At 38.8% G+C, this 23,626-nt stretch overlaps 1 protein-coding gene across 3 annotated transcripts in view; it reads right to left on the bottom strand.

Annotated features, from left to right (window-relative positions):
- Positions 1–23,423, bottom strand: part of RPGR (retinitis pigmentosa GTPase regulator) — a 69,012-nt gene extending 45,589 nt beyond the window's left edge. For 2 of the 3 annotated variants that reach the window (XM_089904636.1, XM_089904637.1), the window contains exons 1-11: positions 23,160–23,321; positions 21,266–21,391; positions 20,519–20,611; positions 19,006–19,068; positions 16,393–16,551; positions 15,286–15,435; positions 11,808–11,966; positions 9,301–9,456; positions 4,411–4,535; positions 1,808–1,993; positions 652–823 (exon numbers count right to left, since the gene is read on the bottom strand). In XM_089904636.1, coding sequence (XP_089760762.1) covers positions 652–823; positions 1,808–1,993; positions 4,411–4,535; positions 9,301–9,456; positions 11,808–11,966; positions 15,286–15,435; positions 16,393–16,551; positions 19,006–19,068; positions 20,519–20,611; positions 21,266–21,391; positions 23,160–23,187 — 1,417 coding nt within the window. In that variant the 5' untranslated portion in view covers positions 23,188–23,321. Of the gene's footprint in view, positions 1–651; positions 824–1,807; positions 1,994–4,410; positions 4,536–9,300; positions 9,457–11,807; positions 11,967–15,285; positions 15,436–16,392; positions 16,552–19,005; positions 19,069–20,518; positions 20,612–21,265; positions 21,392–23,159 lie in introns of all 3 variants that reach the window. The other variant, XM_022565597.2, reaches the window with a different exon arrangement.
- Between the last annotated feature and the right edge of the window lie 203 nt (positions 23,424–23,626).

The raw sequence follows: 23,626 nt of genomic DNA, 5'->3' as shown, positions 1-23,626 counted from the left end.
GGCTCAATGCTAAGTATTTTATATGCCTTATCTCATTTAACTGTCATGAACTCTCTAAAGTAGGTATTATTAAAGTTATTTCAAAGATATGGAAACTGAGGTGTAGAGAAATTAAGTAACTTTCCCAAAGCCAGTCACATAGTTAATAAATGTGAAAGCTGGCATCGGATCCCAGATCAATTTGACTCTACATCCCATGCTCTTAACCACAATGCTATATTGCCTAAGGGCAGAACTTCACATAGGTCTACAAGACCTGCATTCAAATCCTGTTCACTTATAAAACTGAGTGACCTGAGTCACTCAATCTCTTCAAGCCTTGCTTTTCTCATATACAAAAATGAAGAATATAACTCCCACCTATTTCATGGAGTTGCTTCTGGGTTTAAAGAAGATATTGTAAGAGAAGGTGATATGCATGTTATACACTGCTTTATAAAAATATGCTGCTGTCATTACATGGGATTTTTAAGGTCACCAAAGATGCTTTCTATTAGTAAGAGTATTCTTGGATTTGAGTTCACATGAGAGATGTCAGTCTCTAACTAGGAAGAAAGCAATTTAGTTAGAGAAAACAGCTTAAGATGAACATGAAAACAATGGAGTAAATGGTACATTTCTTCTGAGAGAAGGCAGAGCATCAACTGTTACCTGGTTCCATTGGCAGCATAGGGCCCTCTTTATCAGGCATCCTTTTCTCTAGCAGATTAGTTGTAGACATACAGAAAGGAACTGAATGAGGCGAAAAACAAACAGGTGGTACGAGAGTCCCTGCAATTGGAGGTAGTGTTCCTGTCGTTTGAATACAGTCTGGGGATTTCTCCTTTAAAACAAACAGGTTAAATAAACTGTTAGATAATGTTATATACTTAATATTGATATAAACCACCCTGAGGTTGCTAAAAATATTGAAGAGAGAGACTTCAAAGTTGGCCAACGTCCTACAACATTCACTTTTTAATAATCCCCAAGGGCTCAAAAATGTTTTGTTTTGTTGCCTCTGTATCTAAGTTGCTCTAAATTGTCAATTTGGAAGTCTGTTTTTCACAAGATGGGGAAAAGTGTGTGTTTGCTCTGCCTTCCCGGAAAAAAAAAGTTACTCAGGAGACACAAACCAACAACAACTACAAAATACTTATGGGATATTTCTCAATTTTTCCATATATACTTTTTCATAAGGAAAATGAAACTTAACTTTTTTTTTTTACCACTAAAGGAATACATTTTGGAACTTAAAGCATTTTTTTTAAAAAAGGAATGTCTCTAAAAATCATTTGGCATTTTATTTTTTTTAAATGTAAGTGTCATTGAATAATTTTATTTTATTTTATTTTTTTTTCATTGAATAATTTTAAAGCACAGAATGAGAATCTCTAAATTTAATTGAGAAAGAACATTCCCTCTCTCAAATAAAGCCCTTATTTCTTTGTTTTCTACCTTTCATTAGTTATAATATATATATAACCTTTCATTGCTCATGAGGTATTAGCTTTACAAGATAAAAGCAAAGTAGAAGTCAATCCACAGATGGTTGAGAAAACAACTTAGCATTCTATCTGAGGTGATAAGATAGCGGTAAGTACCACTGTCTACAAGCAAAGGTTATCCATGATCATTTCAATTTTCTAGTTTGTATATTTACCAGTTTAATTCTGAGTTTGCTTTAAAAGTTTGTAAGCCCTCAATTCTAATCATTTTATTTAGTAAATTTACCTAAGAAGACCCTTCTTTGGTTTAAAAAGAAAAAAAATTTGTTTTCTTTACAGTGCTAGACAACATTATTATATAGAATAGGCCACAACTGTACCCTCTCTCTTCGCCGCACACGTGCTGATAAAGATCTCTGCAGTACGTTTCCTGAAGTCAGATCACTGATGGGCAGAGATGTAGCTGAAGGTAAGCAACAATCATTTATTTCATCTAACTCAACGTCTTCTGCCACATCAAGTCGTGGAGTGGCAAAAACTAGCATGTGACATCCACCGCAAGCAACCTGCAGCATAAATTCACAGATAAATTAATTGACACTGGCTTCAAACACAAATGGGTTTGTTTTGTTTTTTAATTTATTTTTATTTTTGGCTGCGTTGGGTCTTCGTTGCTGTGTGCCGGCTTCTCTCTAGTTGTGGCGAGCGGGGGCTACTCTTTGTTGCGGTGCACAGGCTTCTCATTGCGGTGGCTTCTCTTGTTGCAGAGCACTGGCTCTAGGCGCGCGGGCTTCAGTAGTTGTGTCACGTGGGCTCTAGAGCGCAGGCTCAGTAGTCATGGCGCACGGGCTTAGCTGCTCCGTGGCATGTGGGATCTTCCCGGACCAGGGCTCGAACCCATGTCCCCTGCATTGGCAGGCTGATTCTCAACCACAGCACCACCAGGGAAGCCCCACAAATGGGTTTTTAACAGTTTTCAGCTACAAAACATTAACTTAGCGGTAGACTTCCTAGACTGACTGACTGAAATCTCTCTCTCTCTCCACACACACACACACACACACACACACACAAACACACACACACACACGAATTACAATATATTCTTTTTTAAAAAAATTTATTTTATTTATTTATTTTTGGCTGCATTGGGTCTTCATTGTTGCACACAGGCTTTCTCTAGTTGCGGCGAGCGGGGGCTATTCTTCATTGCAGTGTGTGGTCTTCCCATTGTGGTGGCTTCTCTTGTTGTCGAGCACGGGCTCTAGGTGCACAGGCTTCAGTAGTTTTGGCACGCAGGCTTAGTAGTTGTGGCTCATGGGCTCTAGAGCGCAGTCTCAGTAGTTGTGGCGTATGGGCTTAGCTGCTCCACAGCATGTGGGATCTTCCTGGACCAGGGCTCGAACCTGTGTCCCCTGCATTGGCAGGCAGATTCTTAACCACTGCACCACCAGGGAAGCCCTTACAATATATATTCTTTAAACACTATTATTGAAAACTAGAACAAGTTTAACATACCATTTTACTTTCAACTGAATATACAGTATAGAGAAAAAAACCTATTTGGCACATTATATTTCTCTTTACAAGTTAGAAAATGCTATTTTAATCTTGGAGCAACACTAACAACTTGAAAAAATTACTCAGACAAGTTCTACTTGGAAAGAAGGGACCCAAGAATAAATCAGTCTCTTGGGATAATTATGTCTTTATACATGAAGATTTTTTAAGTTTAATGCTTAAAAGTCCTGAGAGCAAAACGCAAGCATGCACAATGATAGAACAATGAAAAAGGAAATGAGCATCCAAACGATTTTGAGAAATAACTAATTTTCAATAAAATGCTTTAAAAAACATTGTGTTTGCAATACACAGACTTCTGGTGTCTTCATAGTGTTCTACATGACATAGAAGAGCATACTCTGAACCTTTCCCTTCGTATGTTCAAAGTTAAAATTGATATGTTTTCTGTATAGCACCTTTTAAAAACCATCTTCCCGGGCTTCCCTGGTGGTGCAGTGGTTGAGTCCGCCTGCCGATGCAGGGGACACGGGTTCGTGCCCCGGTCCGGGAAGATCCCACATGCCGCGGAGCGCCTGGGCCCGTGAGCCATGGCCGCTGAGCCTGCGCGTCTGGAGCCTGTGCTCCGCAACGGGAGAGGCCACAACAGTGAGAGGCCCGCGTACCGCAAAAAACAAAAAACAAAACAAAACAAAACAGAAAACCATCTTCCCCATAAGATGATAAGCTTAGTCAATGAAAATCTGGTCACTGTGTTCATCACTGCATGCTCTGTATTCCTCATCCTCAGTCCAGTATCTTGTACCAAGCAGGCATTCATTAAACAGGTGTCAAATCAAGGAATGCAAGTGTTCCACAGTACGAGGCTCTGAGCCTTTGGAGAACAAATTCCAAGTAATATTATCATCACTGAGTAAACAAAATTTTCAAGTCTATAGTTCTTAATTGGCAAAAGTGTTAGAAACAACAGAGATACAGTGCCTGATGGAGATATCACTGAAACAACACCTTATCCAAATAACACTTAACCAATTAAATATAATTTCAAAACCCTTCATTTATTATCAGATATTTTTCTTGTGCAGGATTTGAGAGTCCTAGTGATATCTAATCCAGCAAATATTTACAGATGACCACTGTGAGTGAGGCACTCTGCTGGGAGCTACAGGAAACACAAAGCTTCCAGGCATGGCACAGTCCTGGCTCTCAAGAGACATATGAAAATGAAGTAGAAGAGTCAAGATTAGGGCAGAAAGGAAGATGTCAGAGGAGGAACATTAGAAAACGGGCAGATTTTCAGAGTGCCATGATGTCTGACATTTGGCCTTTAGGACACAAGTATATTTACTAGATATAGCTATGATATTTCATATAAACAGAAAAGTACTTATTTTCTATGAAATACTGAAAGACTCAAATATAGGAATATGAACATGTAAACAGGGAAATGTGATGTCCTTACCAACTGTACTATAAACTTCAAAAAATTAGAACACAAAGTAGGAACGAACAGGTTGGCAAAACTCTCCAGTCCAAGTCCTAATTTTCCATGTCGACTGTCTCCAAAAGTATACATAAGGCCTAAATCTAAAATGAAAAAAAGAGAGAATTATAAAAGTGTTACTTTCATGGATCTATTTGTAAATAGACAAATACATTAACTTACATTGCAATTTTCCCCTCATATTCTGCATTAAATTTACTCTGCTCCACTGATGTTTCCACACTCTCTATGGTTTCTGTTGTCCACACATAACATGAGGCAATAGATACCCCGAGAATAAATCACTAAGCTCTTGGTGGCTTGTGAAGTTGAGACCCAGGTGTGTGAGGTGCTGTGTGGAGCAGCAGCAACCCAGCATAAGATCTTGTGATACACACCATCATCTCAAGAAGGAGATTTTTGTATTCTGACCTCCTACATCCGAATACAATCTATTTTCTTTTTTCCTCAGGTCATTGATTAGGTCAGGGTTTTTCAACCTCGGCACTACAGAAATTTGAGGCCAGATAATTCTTGGTTGTATGGGTCTGTCCTGTGCATTATGGGATGTTTAGCAGCATCCTTGGCTTCTACCTACTAAATGCCCATAGAATACCCTGCCTCTGCAGTTGTGACAATCAAAAACATCTCCAGACATTGCCATGTGTCCCCTGTGGAGACAAAATCACCACTAGTTTCGATCAATCCAACTGTCTCTTTTACTTCTGCCTCAGGGTTGTGGAAAGCTGCCGAAGGAAATGCCATAAACCAACCAAGCTGCTGGTCCCTATATCAATACTGGGGTCCCCTATATAGCTGGGCCAAGATGATGATGAGTAATTTTGTCCCTTCTCTCCAGTTAATCCTTTTGCCCACTGCCATAGCAGGTATTCTGTACATTCACTCCTCAAGCCTTTCTTTCATACTCTCCATCTCAAGTGAGGCAAGTGCCATGGAAGCAGAAAGAAAGGAAAGGGTGCCAGTATAGGTGCAGAGGAGGGGCTCTCCCTCCAGTCTGGAGATTAGGAAAGGCTTTTAAACTGAAGCTGAAAGGATTAGGGTTTAGTTACAAGAAGAAGGGAGCAAAGAATCTTCCAGGCAGAGGCCAGCAGTACATACAAAGGCTGTGAATCAAGAGAAAACACAGCCCAGTCAAGAAGCCAAAAGGCAACCAATGTGTCTGGAGCACAAAGGTGAGAGTGGTATGAGATGATCCTGAAGAGGGAAGAAGGAATCACACGAAAGAGGATCTTATTAGCTCATATTAAGCATTTTTGAACTCTATATTAAGAACAATAATAAGCTAAATGAATGGTTTTAAGCTGGGAAATGACAAGATCATATCTGGGGACTTGTACTTTAAGATGGCAAAGTAATTGTATAGTAAGAAAAGCCACGAGAACTGCCTGAAAAAATAATTAGAAATAATAACAAAATTCACTAAAGTGGAAAGTTCAAAAATTATTAAAAACAAATAGATTCCCTATAAATAAGCAATAACCAGCGTTTAGATTCTAAATTTAGATTGTTATAATTCTTACTATTAGGTATTTATTTCCCTTCTTTATATATACTCCTTATCATCTTTTTGCTTTCTTCCTCCCTTTTTTGACCCTGATATTCTTATTCAAAATGTTAAGGTTTTTTTTTTTTAAACCTGATTATCTTTAGCCAGAAAAAATAAACTCTGATCAAGCTGCCTGATCACACTTCCAACCTCAGAGAGCTTTTTAAAACACGAGCCACTGGCTATAATGGGGAACTGGCAAGAACTTACAGAAAACTCACTACATATCTCTCATTAGTCCTGGACAAAGAAAAAATTCATAACACCTGTCCCTGGGGAGGATTCATGAGCAAAAAAGTCAAATAATGTTCAATTATTTGTGCTATAACTTCTTTCATCAGGAGGAAAGGTATTATGAAAGTTTAACCAAATAACCTAATTGTATGTTAAATGATCCATAAACAGTGTATATTTACGATCAGTGACAATTTAGAGTTGATGGAAAATGGCAGTAAAGACAGAGAAACTGAGCTTAAGACTTGCAGTAAGGCATACATATCAACAACTCTTCTGGGATTGTGAATGAACAGTAATTCTTTACATTCTATATAGTTCAATTTCATGCAACATTAATAAGGACACTGATACTTGAAAATGGGCAGATAGTTCTCTCTGCAAAGTTCTTTGGGGAAGAAGGGACAGTACTTGGTAATACCTTGTATTTGCTGAGTGCTAGTTCCCCTAAGCATATACCATTAGATGAGGTTCATCGTAGCATAAACTTGCAAAAGAAGGGGAAAATGCAGAAATACCAGTATCTGGATTGTTTCAAAATACTATATGATTTATGACTTTTTAATGCTTTACTTTTTAGATAGAAATGATGAGCTACAAATAGAGAAATTACAGAGCCTTTTATTCCAAAGTAATTAAAATTATGGAGAATATATATTTTTTGTAATTCAAATGAAATATATTTCACTTAATTTTTAGTCTTCTCAAATTACATATTTTCATTTAATGTGTCAATAGTTTTAATTTATTGATGTATTTGTGAAGCTTTACGCTCATTTCTTTTTTAACATCTTTATTGGAGTATAATTGCTTTACAATGGTGTGTTAGTTTCTGCTTTATAACAAAGTGAATCAGTTATACATATACATATGTTCCCATATCTCTTCCCTCTTGTGTCTCCCTCCCTCCCACCCTCCCAATCCCACCCCTCTAAGGGGTCACAAACCACCGAGCTGATCTCCCTGTGCTATGTGGCTGCTTCCCACTAGCTACCTATTTTACGTTTGGTAGTGTATATATGTCCATGCCACTCTCTCACTTTGTCACAGCTTACCCTTCCCTCTCCCCATATCCTCAAGTCCATTCTCTAGTAGGTCTGTGTCTTTATTCCCATCTTACCCCTAGGTTCTTCATGACCTTTTTTTTCCCCTTAGATTCCATATATATGTGTTAGCATACGGTATTTGTTTTTCTCTTTCTGACTTATTTCACTCTGTATGACACACTCTAGGTCCATCCACCTCACTACAAATAACTCAATTTCGTTTCTTTTTATGGCTGAGTAATATTCCACTGTATATATGTGCCACATCATCTTTATCCATTCATCTGTTGATGGACACTTAGGTTGCTTCCATGTCCTGGCTATTGTAAATACAGCTGCAATGAACATTCTGGTACATGACTCTTTTTGAATTATGGTTTTCTCAGGGTATATGCCCAGTAGTGGGATTGCTGGGTCGTACGGTAATTCTATTAGATTTTTAAGGAAACTTCATACTGTTCTCCATAGTGGCTGCATCAATTTACATTCCCACCAACAGTGCAAGAGGGTTCCCTTTTCTCCACACCCTCTCCAGCATTTATTGTTTCTAGATTTTTTGCTGATGGCCATTCTGACTGGCGTGAGACAGTATCTCATTGTAGTTTTGATTTGCATTTCTCTAATGATTAATGATGTTGAGCATTCTTTCATGTGTTTGTTGGCAATCTGGATATCTTCTTTGGAGAAATGTCTATTTAGGTCGTCTGCCGATTTTTGGATTGGGTTGTTTGTTTTTTAGTTATTGAGCTGCATGAGCTGCTTGTAAATTTTGAAGATTAATCCTTTGTCAGTTGCTTCATTTGCAAATATTTTCTCCCATTCTGAGGGTTGTCTTTTGCTCTAGTTTATGGTTTCCTTTGCTGTGCAAAAGCTTTTAAGTTTCATTAGGTCCCATTTGTTTATTTTTGTTTTTATTTCCATTTCTCTAGGAGGTGGGTCAAAAAGGATCTTGCTGTGATTTATGTCATAGAGTGTTCTGCCTATGTTTTCCTCTAAGAGTTTGATAGTTTCTGGCCTTACATTTAGGTCTTTAATCCATTTTGAGTTTATTTTTGTGTGTGGTGTTAGGGAGTGTTCTAATTTCATACTTTTACATGTACCTGTCCAGTTTTCCCAGCACCACTTATTGAAGAGGCTGTCTTTTCTCCACTGTATATTCTTGCCTCCTTTATCAAAGAAAAGGTGACCACGTGTGCGTGGGTTTATCTCTGGGCTTTCTATACTGTCCCATTGATCTATATTTCTATTTTTGTGTCAGTACTATACTGTCTTGATTACTGTAGCTTTGTAGTATAGTCTGAAGTCAGGGAGCCTGATTCCTCCAGCTCCGTATTAATTATCTATAGGTGAGTTAGTCATTTTAGGGAAGTACCTCTATTGAGTCCTACATTGGCAGCACCTAGTTTCTGAGGTTGAGAAGTAGACCCATAGCACCATCTCCCCGGATAAAGGGGAAACTACAGAGCAGAAGAGCTAGAGGACCCAGGTATTCATTTAATTAATAGTCTTTGGGGTACCTTTCTGTCTACCACTGTGGAGAAAGTATGAAAGTGTTACTCCTGAAAACGCCTCCCAGTGGCAGAAGCATCATAAGAATTTACTCAGCCTGAATGTAGCTGTCAGACTGAAGAGGGAGAATATTTTAAAATAAGTTCTTTCTTACGAGACTTTTCCCTTGGCCTGAGCAGAGTTCAGAGCCTTCAAATTGATACAATTTCAAAAAGATTCCAGCTTTTTACTTTTTATACTTCTGCCACAGTATAATGCTATGGTCTTACCTCTGAGAGCATTGACACATTTTGAGGCTCTAAACCTTTGGATCATTTACACTGATTTTAAATTAAACTAAAATATGAAAAAGGAGTTTACAACTTTACACGTTGGCATATTAAACAAAGAATTCCATTTTCTCAGTTATTATTTCCTTTGCTTAAGTTAGATACATTCATTCCATATAGTGTTTATTTTGTAATAAAATATACCCAGTTCCATAAGTATATTAACAGAAATTCTGATCTGTACCTGTTATCAAAGCTGTGTGGTTTTCTCCACAGCAAACATAACTTATTTTCTTATCCTTAATATTCTCAACGGCTTTGGGTTCTGAAGTTTCAAAAATAAAAGTGCCAAGACCCAGTTGACCAAACTGTCCCAGCCCAAAGGTGTACACGGCCTTCTCTGAAAGGGGAGGGGCAAACACAAGAAAAGGATTTCAGAGGTACAGGCACTGTCACCATTATATCTAGAAAAACAGTGCTATTCCACCTTTTATAATGAGGATTAAGGGCCTCTCAAAGAAATACTCATATAAGAATACCTAATACTTACATATACATTCCTCAGTGATAAAGGAAGGGAAAAATGACAAGGTACACAATTGTAACAATAATGGCATGGGCCTGAATTTATCTTTTACATATAACCATAAAAGGAATTGCTAAAGACACAAAAGTCGTGAACTACTACCTAAAAAGTCCCTATAATTACCACTCAGTTTGTTAAAAAGCATCAATTGTCATTAAGCCAATTCCTTTCACTGCCCTAACTAAACGAATAGTGTTTCCCACAGAAAACGTCCTTACTTATTAACAGTAATTTAATGGAATAACCTATTTTAGAAAACAATTTCAGAGGAGAATTAGCATGAGAATGAAAACTTACATCAGACATGCTAGATTTATTCACAGGTAAAGCTCATTTACTAGGAAATGCAATAATAATCAAAGGAGGGGAAAAGCCTTTCCTCTATATTAAAATTTTTAATTTTATTGAAGTATAGTTGATTGACAATGTTGTGTTATTTTCCTCTGTATAGCAAAGTGACTCAGTTATACATATATATACATTCTTTGTCATATTCTTTTCCATTATGGTTTGTCACAGGATACTGAATATAGTTCCCTGTGCTATACAGTAGGACCTTGTTGTTTATCCATACTATATTATATTAATATTTTTGAAGTGATTCCAAAGGAACTCCAATAACAGTAAATATTGGCTCACATAGTCTTGAGAAATAGAAAAGCACAAAAATAGGATAAACGAGTGGTGATGAAAGCGTCCTTTAGACACACGACTCTCCCTGGCCCCTGCCTTAGCATATAACATAACACATGAAGAATAAGTTGCATTTCTGCCTATAGAATAAATTTTCAGATAATTTATAAAGATTAATTTTGAAGTTTAATTCCTAACATAAGTCTTTTAGAAATTATATGAAAATTCACTTTATCAGAAGAAGTTTAAAAAAAACTTAAACCTCAGAATTATTTCCAAATTTAGAGTTGAGGCCTGGAAAAAAATTATTTCTCACTTTGAAAAGATTCCATCTGGAAATTGTAATTCTGGGAAACCATAGCTTTATACACATGACTGGGACTAGAATAGGAAGTCAAGGAAAAGTGATGTAAGAGAGGAAGATCTAAAGATAAAATATTGCTTAATCACCTTGCAACATTTAAGCATTATCATCTGGGAACTGGGTATTACTTAAAATTTGTCTAGAACACTTCTAGCTTTGGGTTACTGAAGATTAAGTGGTGACTTCAGAAACTGTATATTTCTTTTTGACCAAAATATATCATAACCATTCACTACCTAACTGCATTACCTCTATACTACTCATCTAAAATAAATCTAATGCTAAACAAATTTGAGAGCATCAATTTAGTAAGCATATTAACAAGTAGTAAGTCTATTTTAATTATCCTGACTAGAATCCTGAGAAGTCACATGTCATACCAAATACAAAGTTCAGAAGCCAAAAGTGACATTACTATTCAAGTTCTAACTTTTTTTATTATCTGTAATTTAAAATCTTAACACTTCAATGAATTACTATAACAGAACATAAAAATCACAAAGAAATCACCAAGTTAGACATTGTGAATATCAAAAAGGATTATCAATGACAAGTAGAAAACAGTATTAGCAGGGAGCTTCTCCAAAATAAGGTATTTCAGAAAAAATGTCAATTTTAAATAAATATGGAATACATATATATGAGGAAAACAATTTGTTCTTGAAAATGAGCTAAAAAACGTTATTTGCTGCCATTAAACGTGTTAAGATCATGAAAATGTCAATTATGCTAGCAAAAATAATTCAACAAGATTCATTTTTTTCTACTTAAAAATTTCTTCCACAGGCCAGAAATGTTTATTAACTATAGGAACAAAAGGTGGGGTTCTTAATGGAAAAAGATGCAAAGCCAACTTACATGAAGTATCTAAAACAGTCAAATTCATCGAAGCAGAGACTTGAATGGTGGTTGCCAGGGGCTGGGGTAGGGGGAGAGGGGAGCTGCTAATGAATGGGTATAAGGTTTCAGCTATGCAAAGGTAAAAGTTCTAGAGACCTGCCATACAACATTGTGCCTATAGATAACAATACTGTATTGTAAACTTAAAAATCTGTTAAGAGGACGGATCAGATGTTAAGTGTTCCTACCACAATAAAAATAAATGAATGTAAAAAAAGCTTTTTTCATTAGCTACCAAAGAAAGCAGGGAACGGAGCTGCACACTTACCTGTGAGCGCAACTGTGTGCCCTCCACCACAAGCTACTTGGATCACCTTCTGAGGAATTCCAGGCACCAGCTGGGGCACTCTGTGATTGATCAGCAGCTTTTCGGGAAGACCTAACTTCCCATACTCAGGTTCTCCAAAGGTGTACAGTTCTCCCTCCGCTATTGAAGGAAAAGGACAGTGATCGATGATGACATAGACATGAACAAATACCAGTATTTTTGGTACATGTTCTCACGTTTGATAAAAAAAATGTAGAAAATCTCAACTTAATAAATTTGACCTTTCTTGAGATATTTTTACTGAATGGTAAGGAAATAAAGGTAGATTTTCCCTTCCCCTTGATTATTCTAATCCAAAATCTTCCTGAAGAATTCACGACCAGCACTACTAGTAACAACTAGAAAATTATTTTACCTGTTTCACAATACATAGAAAAGATGATCTTACTTCTACCTACTTTCAATAAAGCAAAATGACTTGACATTAAACCCCCATAAGGACATGGATTTTGTCTTGCTCACTATGGTATTGCAAGAACTTAGCAGTGTGTCTAGTACATTAAACATTTAATGAATACTTGGTGAATAAATAATTGCTTTTAATGAAACTTATTGTAGAAAACCCATTTATGTGTGAAGTAAATATGGTGAGACTAAAGATAGCAGATTTTACTCAGTTAGATGGCACTTTTTCCAGAAAGATTCTCTTATTAAGGAACTCATGACATTTAATCACTGCCTTGTCCATACCAATACTATTTATTTTCTTCTGTTATCACACGTCCCACGCTATACTATGAGCTTCTTGAAAGCAGGAACTTTTTTTATTCATTTCTATGAACTGAACTGAGTTCTATAAAACAGGAATTTAAAAACTGTTGTAAATACATAATCTAATCCAAAGATTATGACACAGAACGCATCACCACTGATATGAGGAAAGAGGTAACACAGCACCTCATATTATTTGCATGTCTCCAAGAGAAGCATGACTGACTGACTGTTGACCAACCCCTGGGAATGTGGCCCTTGGGAGTGTTCTTTATGTTGGTGATTGATGTTTTTGTTATGTACACCTGGAGAAATGAATTATGCCAGCTTAGCAAGAAGCTAAGAGAGGCTTGCTTTGCACAAACTTCAACACTGATGATGTGCACCTGGTTTCACTGTTGAGGGACCCGAGTTGCAGTTGCCATGACTAGTTGCTAGCAGGATGTGCCTACACGACACCAGCCACCCACACAAAAGCCTCAGACCCTGAGAATAGAGTAGGCTTCCCTGAGCAGAGACATTACACACACATCCCTGTAGTTCACTGCCAAAGAGAAAACATGTCCTGTGCGGCCTTGTAATAGGAAGGACGAGGAAGCGCATACTGGACCTCTCTGGAGGATACAGATCTTTCCTGCTGCTTTTGCTCGGTATCCTTTGCTGTAATAAATCTAAGCCACGAGTATAACCAGCTACTGAAGCTTGAGAGCCCTTCTAGCAAATCAGAACTTAGGGAAGTTGTATGACATCTAACGCACATGGTATGTGCCACTTAAAACTTGGTCAAATACTGCAAACACAGCTATACTCATTTTTTAGATTGATCTGTACAAAAAATGAAGCTTTCTGAACCACAGTTTTCTCTGAAGTATTCGGCAAACACTGGCACAGAAGTGCTCAGTAAGTCAGCACGCTCCCCCTTTTCCCATGCTTCTTGCCTCTCATACGAAAGGAGTTACTAAGTCCAGATAAGTCTCTTTCTACTACTGTCTATAAATTCCTGCTGCTCCTCACACCTTAAATGGGTGAATTGTATGGTAGGTGACCTATACATCAATAAAGCTGCTTTTTAAAAAAGGCATAAAAACAGAAAACAAAACAAAAAAGTTCAATGTAATGCCTATTGGTTAAAACAAATAATTCCACTTGTTTCCCTACTGGCTAAAGCAGTAGTAAATAAAAATTGATTCTGGGAGTTTTATTAAGGCCCAAATATAAGACAATGCTTTTGATTATTTGTTCTTGCACGGGTATTTTTTTCCCTGCTTTTTGTTTCATAAACAAAGTGAGTACAGACTATACCAACCCTAGGAGTTGCAAATAAGTTGGTATGTGGTATTGTCCCAAGGACACAGTCAATTTATCATTCATTCACTCACCTCCTCATTCAACAATATTTATTGATTGAATAAATATTGTTTCTTCAAGACACAAACTGACCCAGTAGTGAACAAACCCAGCCAAGTCAGAGTTTGCCTTTTCTTGGTACCAAGTTGCTACCAATTCATTGGTAAACCTGGGGGGCACTGGGATAGGTCAATAAGCACTTTCTAAACCTGAATCTGAGGTGCACAGAACAGGAAGTAAATGTATAAAACAAATATTTAGAGAGATATCTAAGAGAGTCCATAGAACTATTTCTGCTGGGTGTTTTTACTGTTAGAAAAACCATAAATAAGATGGAAAACCATGATCATACTTCTGGTATTACTACCAGTGTAGATGTAGGCTATAATAGTTAGAGTCCAACATTTAAAATATTTTAACTAAGATAGAGAAGGTTGCCAGTGAGCCCAGGAAAAGGAGAAACGGGGGATCCTGAGAAAAGTCCCAACAAAGGAAAGCATATCCCATACTGAACTCCCTTCCTTTTTCATCTAATCTTCATCCCTATTCCTACAATGAAAATCTATGACTCATGTACTGAAACAATAAGAACGAATTATCAGGACAAGAATAGAGTAGGTCAAAGTACAGAGCCAAGTGGATCCAGAGAAAAAAGGCTCACAGGTCTTGTTTTTAATGCCAAAGAGTCTAAGAAGTTTGAGAGCCAAAATTTAGAAGGGTTTCTTATGCATAAATTTTGTTTTCCTAATAGACCTAACATTCATTAAAAAAAAAGTTAAGGGACTTCCCTGGTTGCACAGTGGTTAAGAATCCGCCTGCCAGTGCAGGGGACACGGGTTCGAGCCCTGGTCTGGGAAGATCCCACATACCGCGGAGCAACTAAGCCCGTGCACCACAACTACTGAGCCTGCGCTCTTGAGCCCATGAGCCGCAACTACTGAGCGCACGTGCCGCAGCTACCAAAGCCCGCGTCCCTAGAGCCCGTGCTCCGCAACAAGAGAAGCCACTGCAATGAGAAGCCTGCACACCACATCAAAGAGTAGCCCCTGCTCACCACAACTAAAGAAAGCCCGTGTGCATCAACGAAGACCCAACACAGACAAAAATAAAAAATTAATTAAAGAAATAACTAAAATAGTACCAACGATATTAAAAAAAAGTTAACACGTCAGATAGTTTGAAATTATACTCATTACTGAAATGAAGAAATACTGTGACCTAAAACAGACCAAAATTATTTCATTACATGTAGTACCATGACAATATTTCTATAGAAATGTAGAATGTTATGACATTTTATTATTTAGTAATAACTTAGAAATGGGAGATAACATGAGAAATCCAAACTGTTCTGTCTTACTTGTTACAAAAGCTGAATGGTAATATCCACAAGAGATCCAGGAGATAGGTTTTCCAATGGTCACTTGATGAGGGACACATATACTAGTTATATTTTGTAAACCAATTTGCCCCTCAGAATTGTCACCCCACATGAAAAGCTCTCCATCCTCTATAAAGAAAACACAAAGAGGAAAAAAGGTTTTAAGAGGTAGCAGGGATGGCAAGTTATTATACTTCCAACAGAGCATTTATTTTTTAATTTAGAAAAATTATGTATCTTGAAAGAAAAGTACTACTAAGATATTTATACCAGGTAGCTACTTATTACAATTTCTTTAAAAAACAATTTTTTTTTGGCTGCGTTTGGTCTTCATTGCTGCGCGCAGGCTTTCTCTAACACTGCACGTTACACAGCTCTCCGGACTGGAATGAAGCAGCACACCAGCAGCTTCTTCAGTGAGACACGTTTATCTCGGCTCCAAATTTTAAAGAAATTTCTCGTATGGGCTTTTGATAGGGAGGGCAGAGAGATGCAATGACCATTACAAACTATTTTTTTTTTTTTTTTTTTTTTTTTGCGGTATGCAGGCCTCTCACTGTTGTGGCCTCTCCCGTTGCAGAGCACAGGCTCCAGACGCGCAGGCTCAGCGGCCATGGCTCACGGGCCCAGCCGCTCCGCGGCACGTGGGATCTTCCCGGACCGGGGCACAAACCCATGTGCCCTGCATCGGCAGGCGGACTCTCAACCACTGCGCCACCAGGGAAGCCCTACAAACTGTATTTTAATAACATATATCCAACAGATTTCTAGGATGTTTCTGACAGCAACTTCATTAAAGCTGAAATATAACTTTCAGAACACACAATGAAGATAATGTTTAAGAATATCTAAAGGAACAGATGGATAGCACAGCTTCGAATTTATTTAACAATTACCTTCTAAACGTCTGTAAGCATAAAGTTGTAGTATATGTCATGATTTTAAGTTCTATTTTAAATGTCTTCTGAAAACACATGGTCAATGAAAGAAAACTAAACAGCATTGCTGTCTTCAGTTTACTGACTTGGTATATTCTGGTCTAAAAAAAAGGGATGTGTCCCAGTTTGAAGTGGAAAAAAGTCTTACCAGTCAGCGCAGCTGAAGTGTTAGACCCAGCAGAGAGTTGTTTAATCTTATGCTGGGATGTAAAAAAACTAATTAGATGAAAAGTGTTTCTCTCTTCAGTATCACCAAGTCCCAGCTGTCCTTCAGTATTTCCTCCAGCGGCGTATACTTTGCCTCCTTCTGCACACAGAAAAGAAAACATCAGTATACCATAGTCACCATCTTTATGAGGCAGACCAGTGTATATCAGACAGTTCCTCTATTACCAGTGAAGAAAGCTGAAAGCTGGCATTATCCTACAATTTGGTGAACAACTTCATTTAGGCGTCAAAAATACAGCAAAACAAGCAAGGCTCCACATTTTTGTGAGATTTTATAAATCGTTCTAGAGTTTAAGTAGCAACTGAAATGCACAGAATGTGTGGAATGCATTTTCTTGCTAATGCAGAACTATTAACTCAGAGTGAAAAAGAGGAAAGTAATTTCCAAATTAGATTATAATCCAAATCAAACTATTTTAAGAGATGTGGTTCATTAATTTTACCTTCCATACCCATTAAAGCTAAGACATAATAGATAACAAATAAGTAAAATGAGGCAAATACAAGAAGAATATAATTAGAAACGTGAAAATTCTATGTTGTGTAATTATTTTAATTTTCTAGCTAAATAGAAAGCCAGTATAGCATTGTGTCTAGGAGAGAGGACACCAGAATCAGACTTCCTGGGTGCAAATTCTGGCTTGCCACTTATCAGTTGTGTAACCTTGGGCAAGCTATGCTTAACCTCTCAGTGTCTCATTTTCCTCATCTGTAAAATGGGATAATAATAGTGCCTACTCCATAGAGGTGTTATGAAGATTAAATGAGTTAACATTTATAAAATTCTTAGAATGGCACTTGGCACATGGTAAGAACTATATAAATGTTAACAATTTTCTTAATCACATTAAGAAATATATCATTCCTAGATAATAAACATTGCCAGTAAGCTCTAAAGTAATGACACATAAAGATATACTTATTGGGACTTCCCTGGTGGTGCAGTGGTTAAGAATCTGCCTGCCAATGCAGGGGACAGGGGTTCGAGCCCTGGTCCAGGAAGATCCCACATGCTATGGAGCAACTAAGCCTGTGTGTCACAACACTGAGCCCGCGAGCCACAACTGCTGAGTCCGAGAGCCACAATTACTGAGGCTGTGTGCCACAACTACTGAAGCCCACATGCCTAGAGCCCATGCTCCGCAACAAGAGAAGCCACCGCAATGAGAAGCCCGCGCACCGCAACAAAGAGTAGCCCCCGCTTGCCGCAACTAGAGGAAGCCCACGCGCATCAACAAAGACCCAACCAGCCAAAAATAAATAAATAAATTTATTTTAAAAAAGATATACTTATTAAAATTAGTTATATCTGTCATAAAAATGCACATGGAATTAAAGCCTCACTAAATTACAGGGGAAACTTAGGACAAAATCATTCTGAATCAGTAAAAATTTAAAACTAGATATTATTTTAGAAAAAATGAAACCTAATTGAGGAAATAAGACTAGGTTTCAAATGGAAGATACTACAAGGCCACATGGAATTGAACCACACAATTTAACACATATGGAACAAACCAGAGTTGGTGGTATGCTGAAGCGGTTCAGAGAATGACATAAGGAAAAAGTTGAATAGTCACAAAAAGCTCCATGGATGAAGTAAGACTTATACTGGATCTTAAGAGACAAGAATCTGAGTCCATGGATGAAGTAAGACTTATACTGGATCTTAAGAGACAAGAATCTAAGTAAGAGAAAGAGAAAAGACATTTCAGCAAAGGAAAAGTATGAGTGAGGGCAGAGAGGCGAGGCAGGGGCCGAAGCAGTGAGAACAGCCTGAAGACAGAAGAAGCTGTGTTTGTGGGAAAGGAAGTAGGAAAGACTGCTCGGTGGTCAGGGCCTGGATGTCTAATTGTTCCAGCAGGATTGCTGAAGACTACCTTTTCTCCACTGAACTGCCTTGGCACCTTTGTCAAATATTACTTGGGCATAAACATGTGGGTCTATTTCTGGATTCTATTCTGTTCCATTCATCTCTGTCTGTCTTTTCACTGCTAGCACACTGTCTTGATCGCTGTAGCTTTACAGTAGGTCTTGAAATCAGGTAGTGCTAGTCCTCCAATTTTGGTCTTTTCAAAATTCTTTTGGCTATTCTAGGTCCTTTGCTTTTCCATATAAACTTTAGAACCACCTTGTGAATTTCTACACACACACACACACACCCTGTTTGGATTTTGATTGGAATTGTGCTAACTCATATCAATAGTCTTTTGGGGAGGGCTTCCACTCACCCTCAGAAAAGAAGAGGGAAGAGCAAGATCAGGAGCAAGCGGCCCCTGAGGTGTGCACACAGGTAAGGAGATGCTGTCCCTTGACATAATCCAAGAGAACAAGCTTTTTCTTCAGTCACTTAACATTTATCTGCATATTTTCATAGGCAAACAAGTGTACTAACCATTTACATTTTTTAAAAATCCTAATCTTACTGTTGCCAAGTTACCATTTCTATTAATTTTACAAAGTCACAAATGTTACAGGAGTGAGACCTCAGTCCTCAAATTGGGCAGGAAGTCATACAGATTGAATACTATACCTGTTGAAACTAGGGTGTGGTTCCTTCCACAGGCAGCAAATTTCATTTTTTCCAGCTTTAAAGCTAAAAATATAAAAATATGACAAGATATTTTATGATTATGGAAATGACAAATAATCCAGGTCAAATGATAACCAAGTGGTAGCACAGATTTAAACCCAGGCTTGTCTGACTCCAAAGTCAATGTTCATAACTAATAAATCAAAAGTTTTTGCAAGGACTTGTGCATCATAGTAACCAATGGTGCTTTGAAAAAAATACAAATAGCTCAGCCCCACCCCTGGAGAATCTGAGTCAGTAGGCTTGAGGTAAAGCCTAGGCATCTATATATTATTTAAAACTCCACAAGTAATTAACATGTGCTGAGATCCACTGCATTGTTTTGTTGCCTCTTCACCAACCTGATCTAGTCCCTAATCTGCCATCACCATCATCAAGCTTACTTTCTACCTGCCGCAACAAAACACTAAGTCCAATATTCATAGGCATACACCTATGTTAAAGTTCTTCATTCATTCATTTACATATTAAAAACTTTTACAGAACATCTCCTAAGCTCTTAGCACAGGGGCTACAAAGATCACTAAGACAGAGTCCCTGGTCTCAAGGATCTCATAGTCTAGACAATCCTGTTAGCTTGATTAGATATTTGAGAGTAAGGATCATAGGCACTGTAAATAAACCCAAGGGTTTAGTAGACTGTGCTCAGTAAATACTTTTTGACCGAGTGGAATACTTCAACAGTTCCACAGCAATATCTATAAATAGCATGCATATGATAAATTACACTGAAATTTTGAGCTGAAATTAAAAATCTGGCTACAAAGATAAAGAATCCTGCTCTTGTCATATCCCAAGGAATCTCCATCACCATTCAAGTATAGCTGATGTTCATAGGCTATAACCAAACAGAAGCTTTTGCACATAATGGCGAGAAAGCTTTGTAAAGATGTAATATGTCTCATATTTTCTGGGACAATCCTGATTTGAAATATTTTGTCCTGTTGTTCTTGTAAGAACACTAGTACTAATCAACTCCTAGTTCTAATATTTTCTTCAGCACAGCTGCTAACTATACACAGCGGGGTAAAGTGTGTTTTATAAAACCAACAGAACCATAATGTCCACAACTCGAACAAATGAGACAGAGCTCGAAATCCTAACATATCATATTGTTTGTTCTCTGTATATACAGTAACAGTAATATTTAAGTTGGTTTACAAACAGGCCAAAAAAAAAAAAAGGATGTTCAAGTGCAATACTGTAGAATCATTACTTCCTTTGTGGTCTCTGGGTTTAAAATCAATATGATTTTTAGACCCTAACATATAAAACTAGTTCTGAATATCACATGAAAAATAAAGTTAAATGCCAATAATATTCAAGTAAATCTCAGAAAATAAAGAACTAAAGACTTTATTATTTATAATATATTAAAGAATTATACAATCAATATAAAAGTACTTTATACACTTTAAGTATTTAAAGTGATAAAGAAGAAAAGACCCCAAACCTTTGACACACGTTGGCTTGTTAACAGTCGATTTTGATCCTAATCCTAACTGACCCCAGTTGTTACTGCCAAACATGAAAAGCTTATTATTTCCTGGTGGGAAGGAAAAAGAAATAATAAATCGAAGCGGTTGCAACATAATGTGAGAAGAAGTCATCACAAAGCAATAAAAATGCTGTACTTAAACACTGTCATTGCTTTTCTGTGTTGAAACAGGCTCCCTTGCCCATCTACCTATAGCCATATTCTGTTAGGTGTAAAGAGTTTCTAAGGGCTTCCCTGGTGGCCCAGTGGTTGGGAGTCCGCCTGCGAATGCAGGGGACACGGGTTCGTGCCCTGGTCCGGGAAGATCCCACATGCCGCAGAGCGGCTGGGCCCGTGAGCCATGGCCTCTGAGCCTGCGCGTCCGGAGCCTGTGCTCCGCAACGGGAGAGGCCACAACAGTGAGAGGCCCGCATACTACAAAAAAAAAAAAGTTTCTAAGATTATACAGTAATAATTTTTTGATTATATTGATAAATTCAAATAGATTTATTCTAAGAAAGTAATATGTATAGAAAATCACACTTAAATATACTAAGGGAACTTAGAAGTCACTCTTGATAAATCAATTTGTCAAGAATTATCTGGCAAAGTAAAAAAACCCTCCACTTTCTGTATATCTTCAACATGTTTCAAACACAGCACATCTGTAATACTTAGGATTCTCTAAGTATTACTATCTTCATTTAAGATTTTAACACTAACCTGTAATAATAGCAGTATGTTCATCTCCACATGAAAGATATATAGGCATATCGTTTTTAAACCAGAATTTGCTGGGATTATTTTCAGCAAATTTAGTTTTCCCAAACGTAAACACAGCACCCGAATCTGCAAATATACGAGAGTTTGGATTTCACAACTTTTATTATGTTGCCTGTTAACTAAAATATTCTTCCAGTAATTTATCTATACAGATCCCTTGTCTCCCAACAGCTTGGCTTCTGCTCCAGCACTGTCTATGCCCTCCTTCTTTCATCTTAACTCAGTTTTATTCCTCAGACTTCATTCTAGTTTTATTTACGAAATCTAATAAATTAATTATGTATTATTCATTTACTGGTGTAAAGTAAGAAATATACTGTCATAATGACTAAGAGTCCTGCTGTCACGAGGTGGACCATCTACTCCCTGGAATGAGCTGATACACTCAATGCCCCACTCACGCTGGTAAACACCTCATGGTCTAGCCCTTGAGTGAGGGCTTTTCTCCACACACAGAAACAGGACAGTATTGAGTTGCATCATTAACATCGTGAGGACGCAGGATGCTGAGATTTTTACATTCTTAAATTAAGTCATTAAATGCTACCTGATGGGAGGAGTATTCACAAACTATTTTAGTCCAGTACCATTTTGGAGAGAGACCAAAAACTCCTACCAGATCCCAGTAACTATGTAAACACACACACACACACACACACACACACACACACACACACCTCCAAATAGGAGGCCAGACCCAGCTTTTGAGGAAATCTCAAGGAGGATGATCACACATAAAGAAACTAAATGGGTACCAGAAAGAAAAACATAGCAAACACAATTATTAATAATAAATATTAATGCTCAAGAGACTAGCCACTGTGGAAAACCTTCTGAGAACAATTGTGAGGTGTGTCAGTTCAAACTGATAACTGACATTTAGGAGGCCAGGTTCTCGAACAGGCTCTGAGTTTTTATAGAATGAATAATTTTAACTGTTTTGTCCTGCTCTGGGTTCCCAGGAAGCCTTCCTCGTTACCTTCACCCCAAGCCAGGGTTTGGTGGCTCTGCTCTGGCCCCCTGGCAACTACTGTCAAACGATACTGTCATTTTGTTTAGTTTCTTGAATCTCTCACTAAGCTGTGATTTGAGGCAGGAATTTAACCATGTTTGAGCCCAAGAGCATGGCAGAAACGCAATACATATTTCAGTGAATACATGATTCTGCTCTAATCCAGTGTTTTTTCAAACTGTTGGTCGTGACCCATTGGTAGGTCAGAAAATCAACTTAGTGGGTCACAGTGACCATTTTTAAGAGAATGTATTATAGAAAAGATCTGAGCGCATCTACAGCAAGTACTGTTTCGTGAAACTTCTATTTCTGTTACACAATACGTACGCGGTACCGGGCCACAATGCCAAAGGTTATTTCTGGAGCTCAGAGGAAAAGTCTTAAAAAAAAACTCGCTAACGGCTCCCTCCTTTCTCCAAGTCGTTTTCCCTATCCTCTTTTACCCCACTCCCCCTGGTCACTCACTCTTTACTGCGTTCAATACACAACCGGGTTCTGAGGACCTCGAAGGAAGTACTCTGGGAAGCTCATAGGGAGGTAAAAACTTCCCCCGCCTTCGAGAAACTCATCGCAAACTTATTTTAAAAGAATTAGAAGACGAAAGACCAGCACCCCCTTCCCCGTAGTCCGCCCTTCCGTCCCTCCCCTTCTTTCCTCTCCCCTCAGTCGCCCACGGGGGCGCGGCCAGAGCTCCGACCAAAGTCAGGCCGCCGCGGCCCGGGCCTGTCCCCCGACGGGGCCGGCCCGGAGGCGGGGCCTGGCCGCCCGCCCGCCCGCCGGCGTTCCCTCCCGGCCGCCGCCACCGCCGCGGGTGTCACTCACCGGGCACCACCTCCTCGGGTTCCCCCATGCCGAAAGACGCTAAGGGGAGCCTGCGCCTGGGCCGGGAAGGGGTTGGGGGAGATTCGGTGGGGCCTAAGGCAGCGCCTCAGCCCCGAAGCGAACCCTGGAATCCCCCTGGACCCCCAGAGCGACCCTCTGAGCATCGACGACTCCCGCGTTCCCGGAAGTCAACAGACAGCCGCTAGGGGCAACGGAGGCGGAGCGTTCCACAGCGAGGCGGAGCGGGCGCCTGCGGGAGGGGAGCGGGGGGCGGGGAGGCGGCCAGCCGGCGCAGCGCAGGCGCAGGCGCAGACGCAGACGCAGACGCAGACGCAGACGCAGACGCAGACGCAGACGCAGACGCAGACGCAGACGCAGGGGGCGGTTGCGGTAGAGGCCGCGCGCCCTCTGGTGGCCCGGAGAGGAGGGGCAGTCACGCCGCGCGGTAATGTCCCCGGAGCGTACGC

This window comes from Delphinapterus leucas, chromosome X, assembly GCF_059928025.1.
Source record: "Delphinapterus leucas isolate spDelLeu-1000000601 "Yukka" chromosome X, BTC_Dleu_Yukka2, whole genome shotgun sequence".
Taxonomy (NCBI): domain Eukaryota; kingdom Metazoa; phylum Chordata; class Mammalia; order Artiodactyla; family Monodontidae; genus Delphinapterus; species Delphinapterus leucas.
Note: the sequence above shows the minus strand (reverse complement) of the source record. Positions and strands in the feature narration are given on the sequence as shown.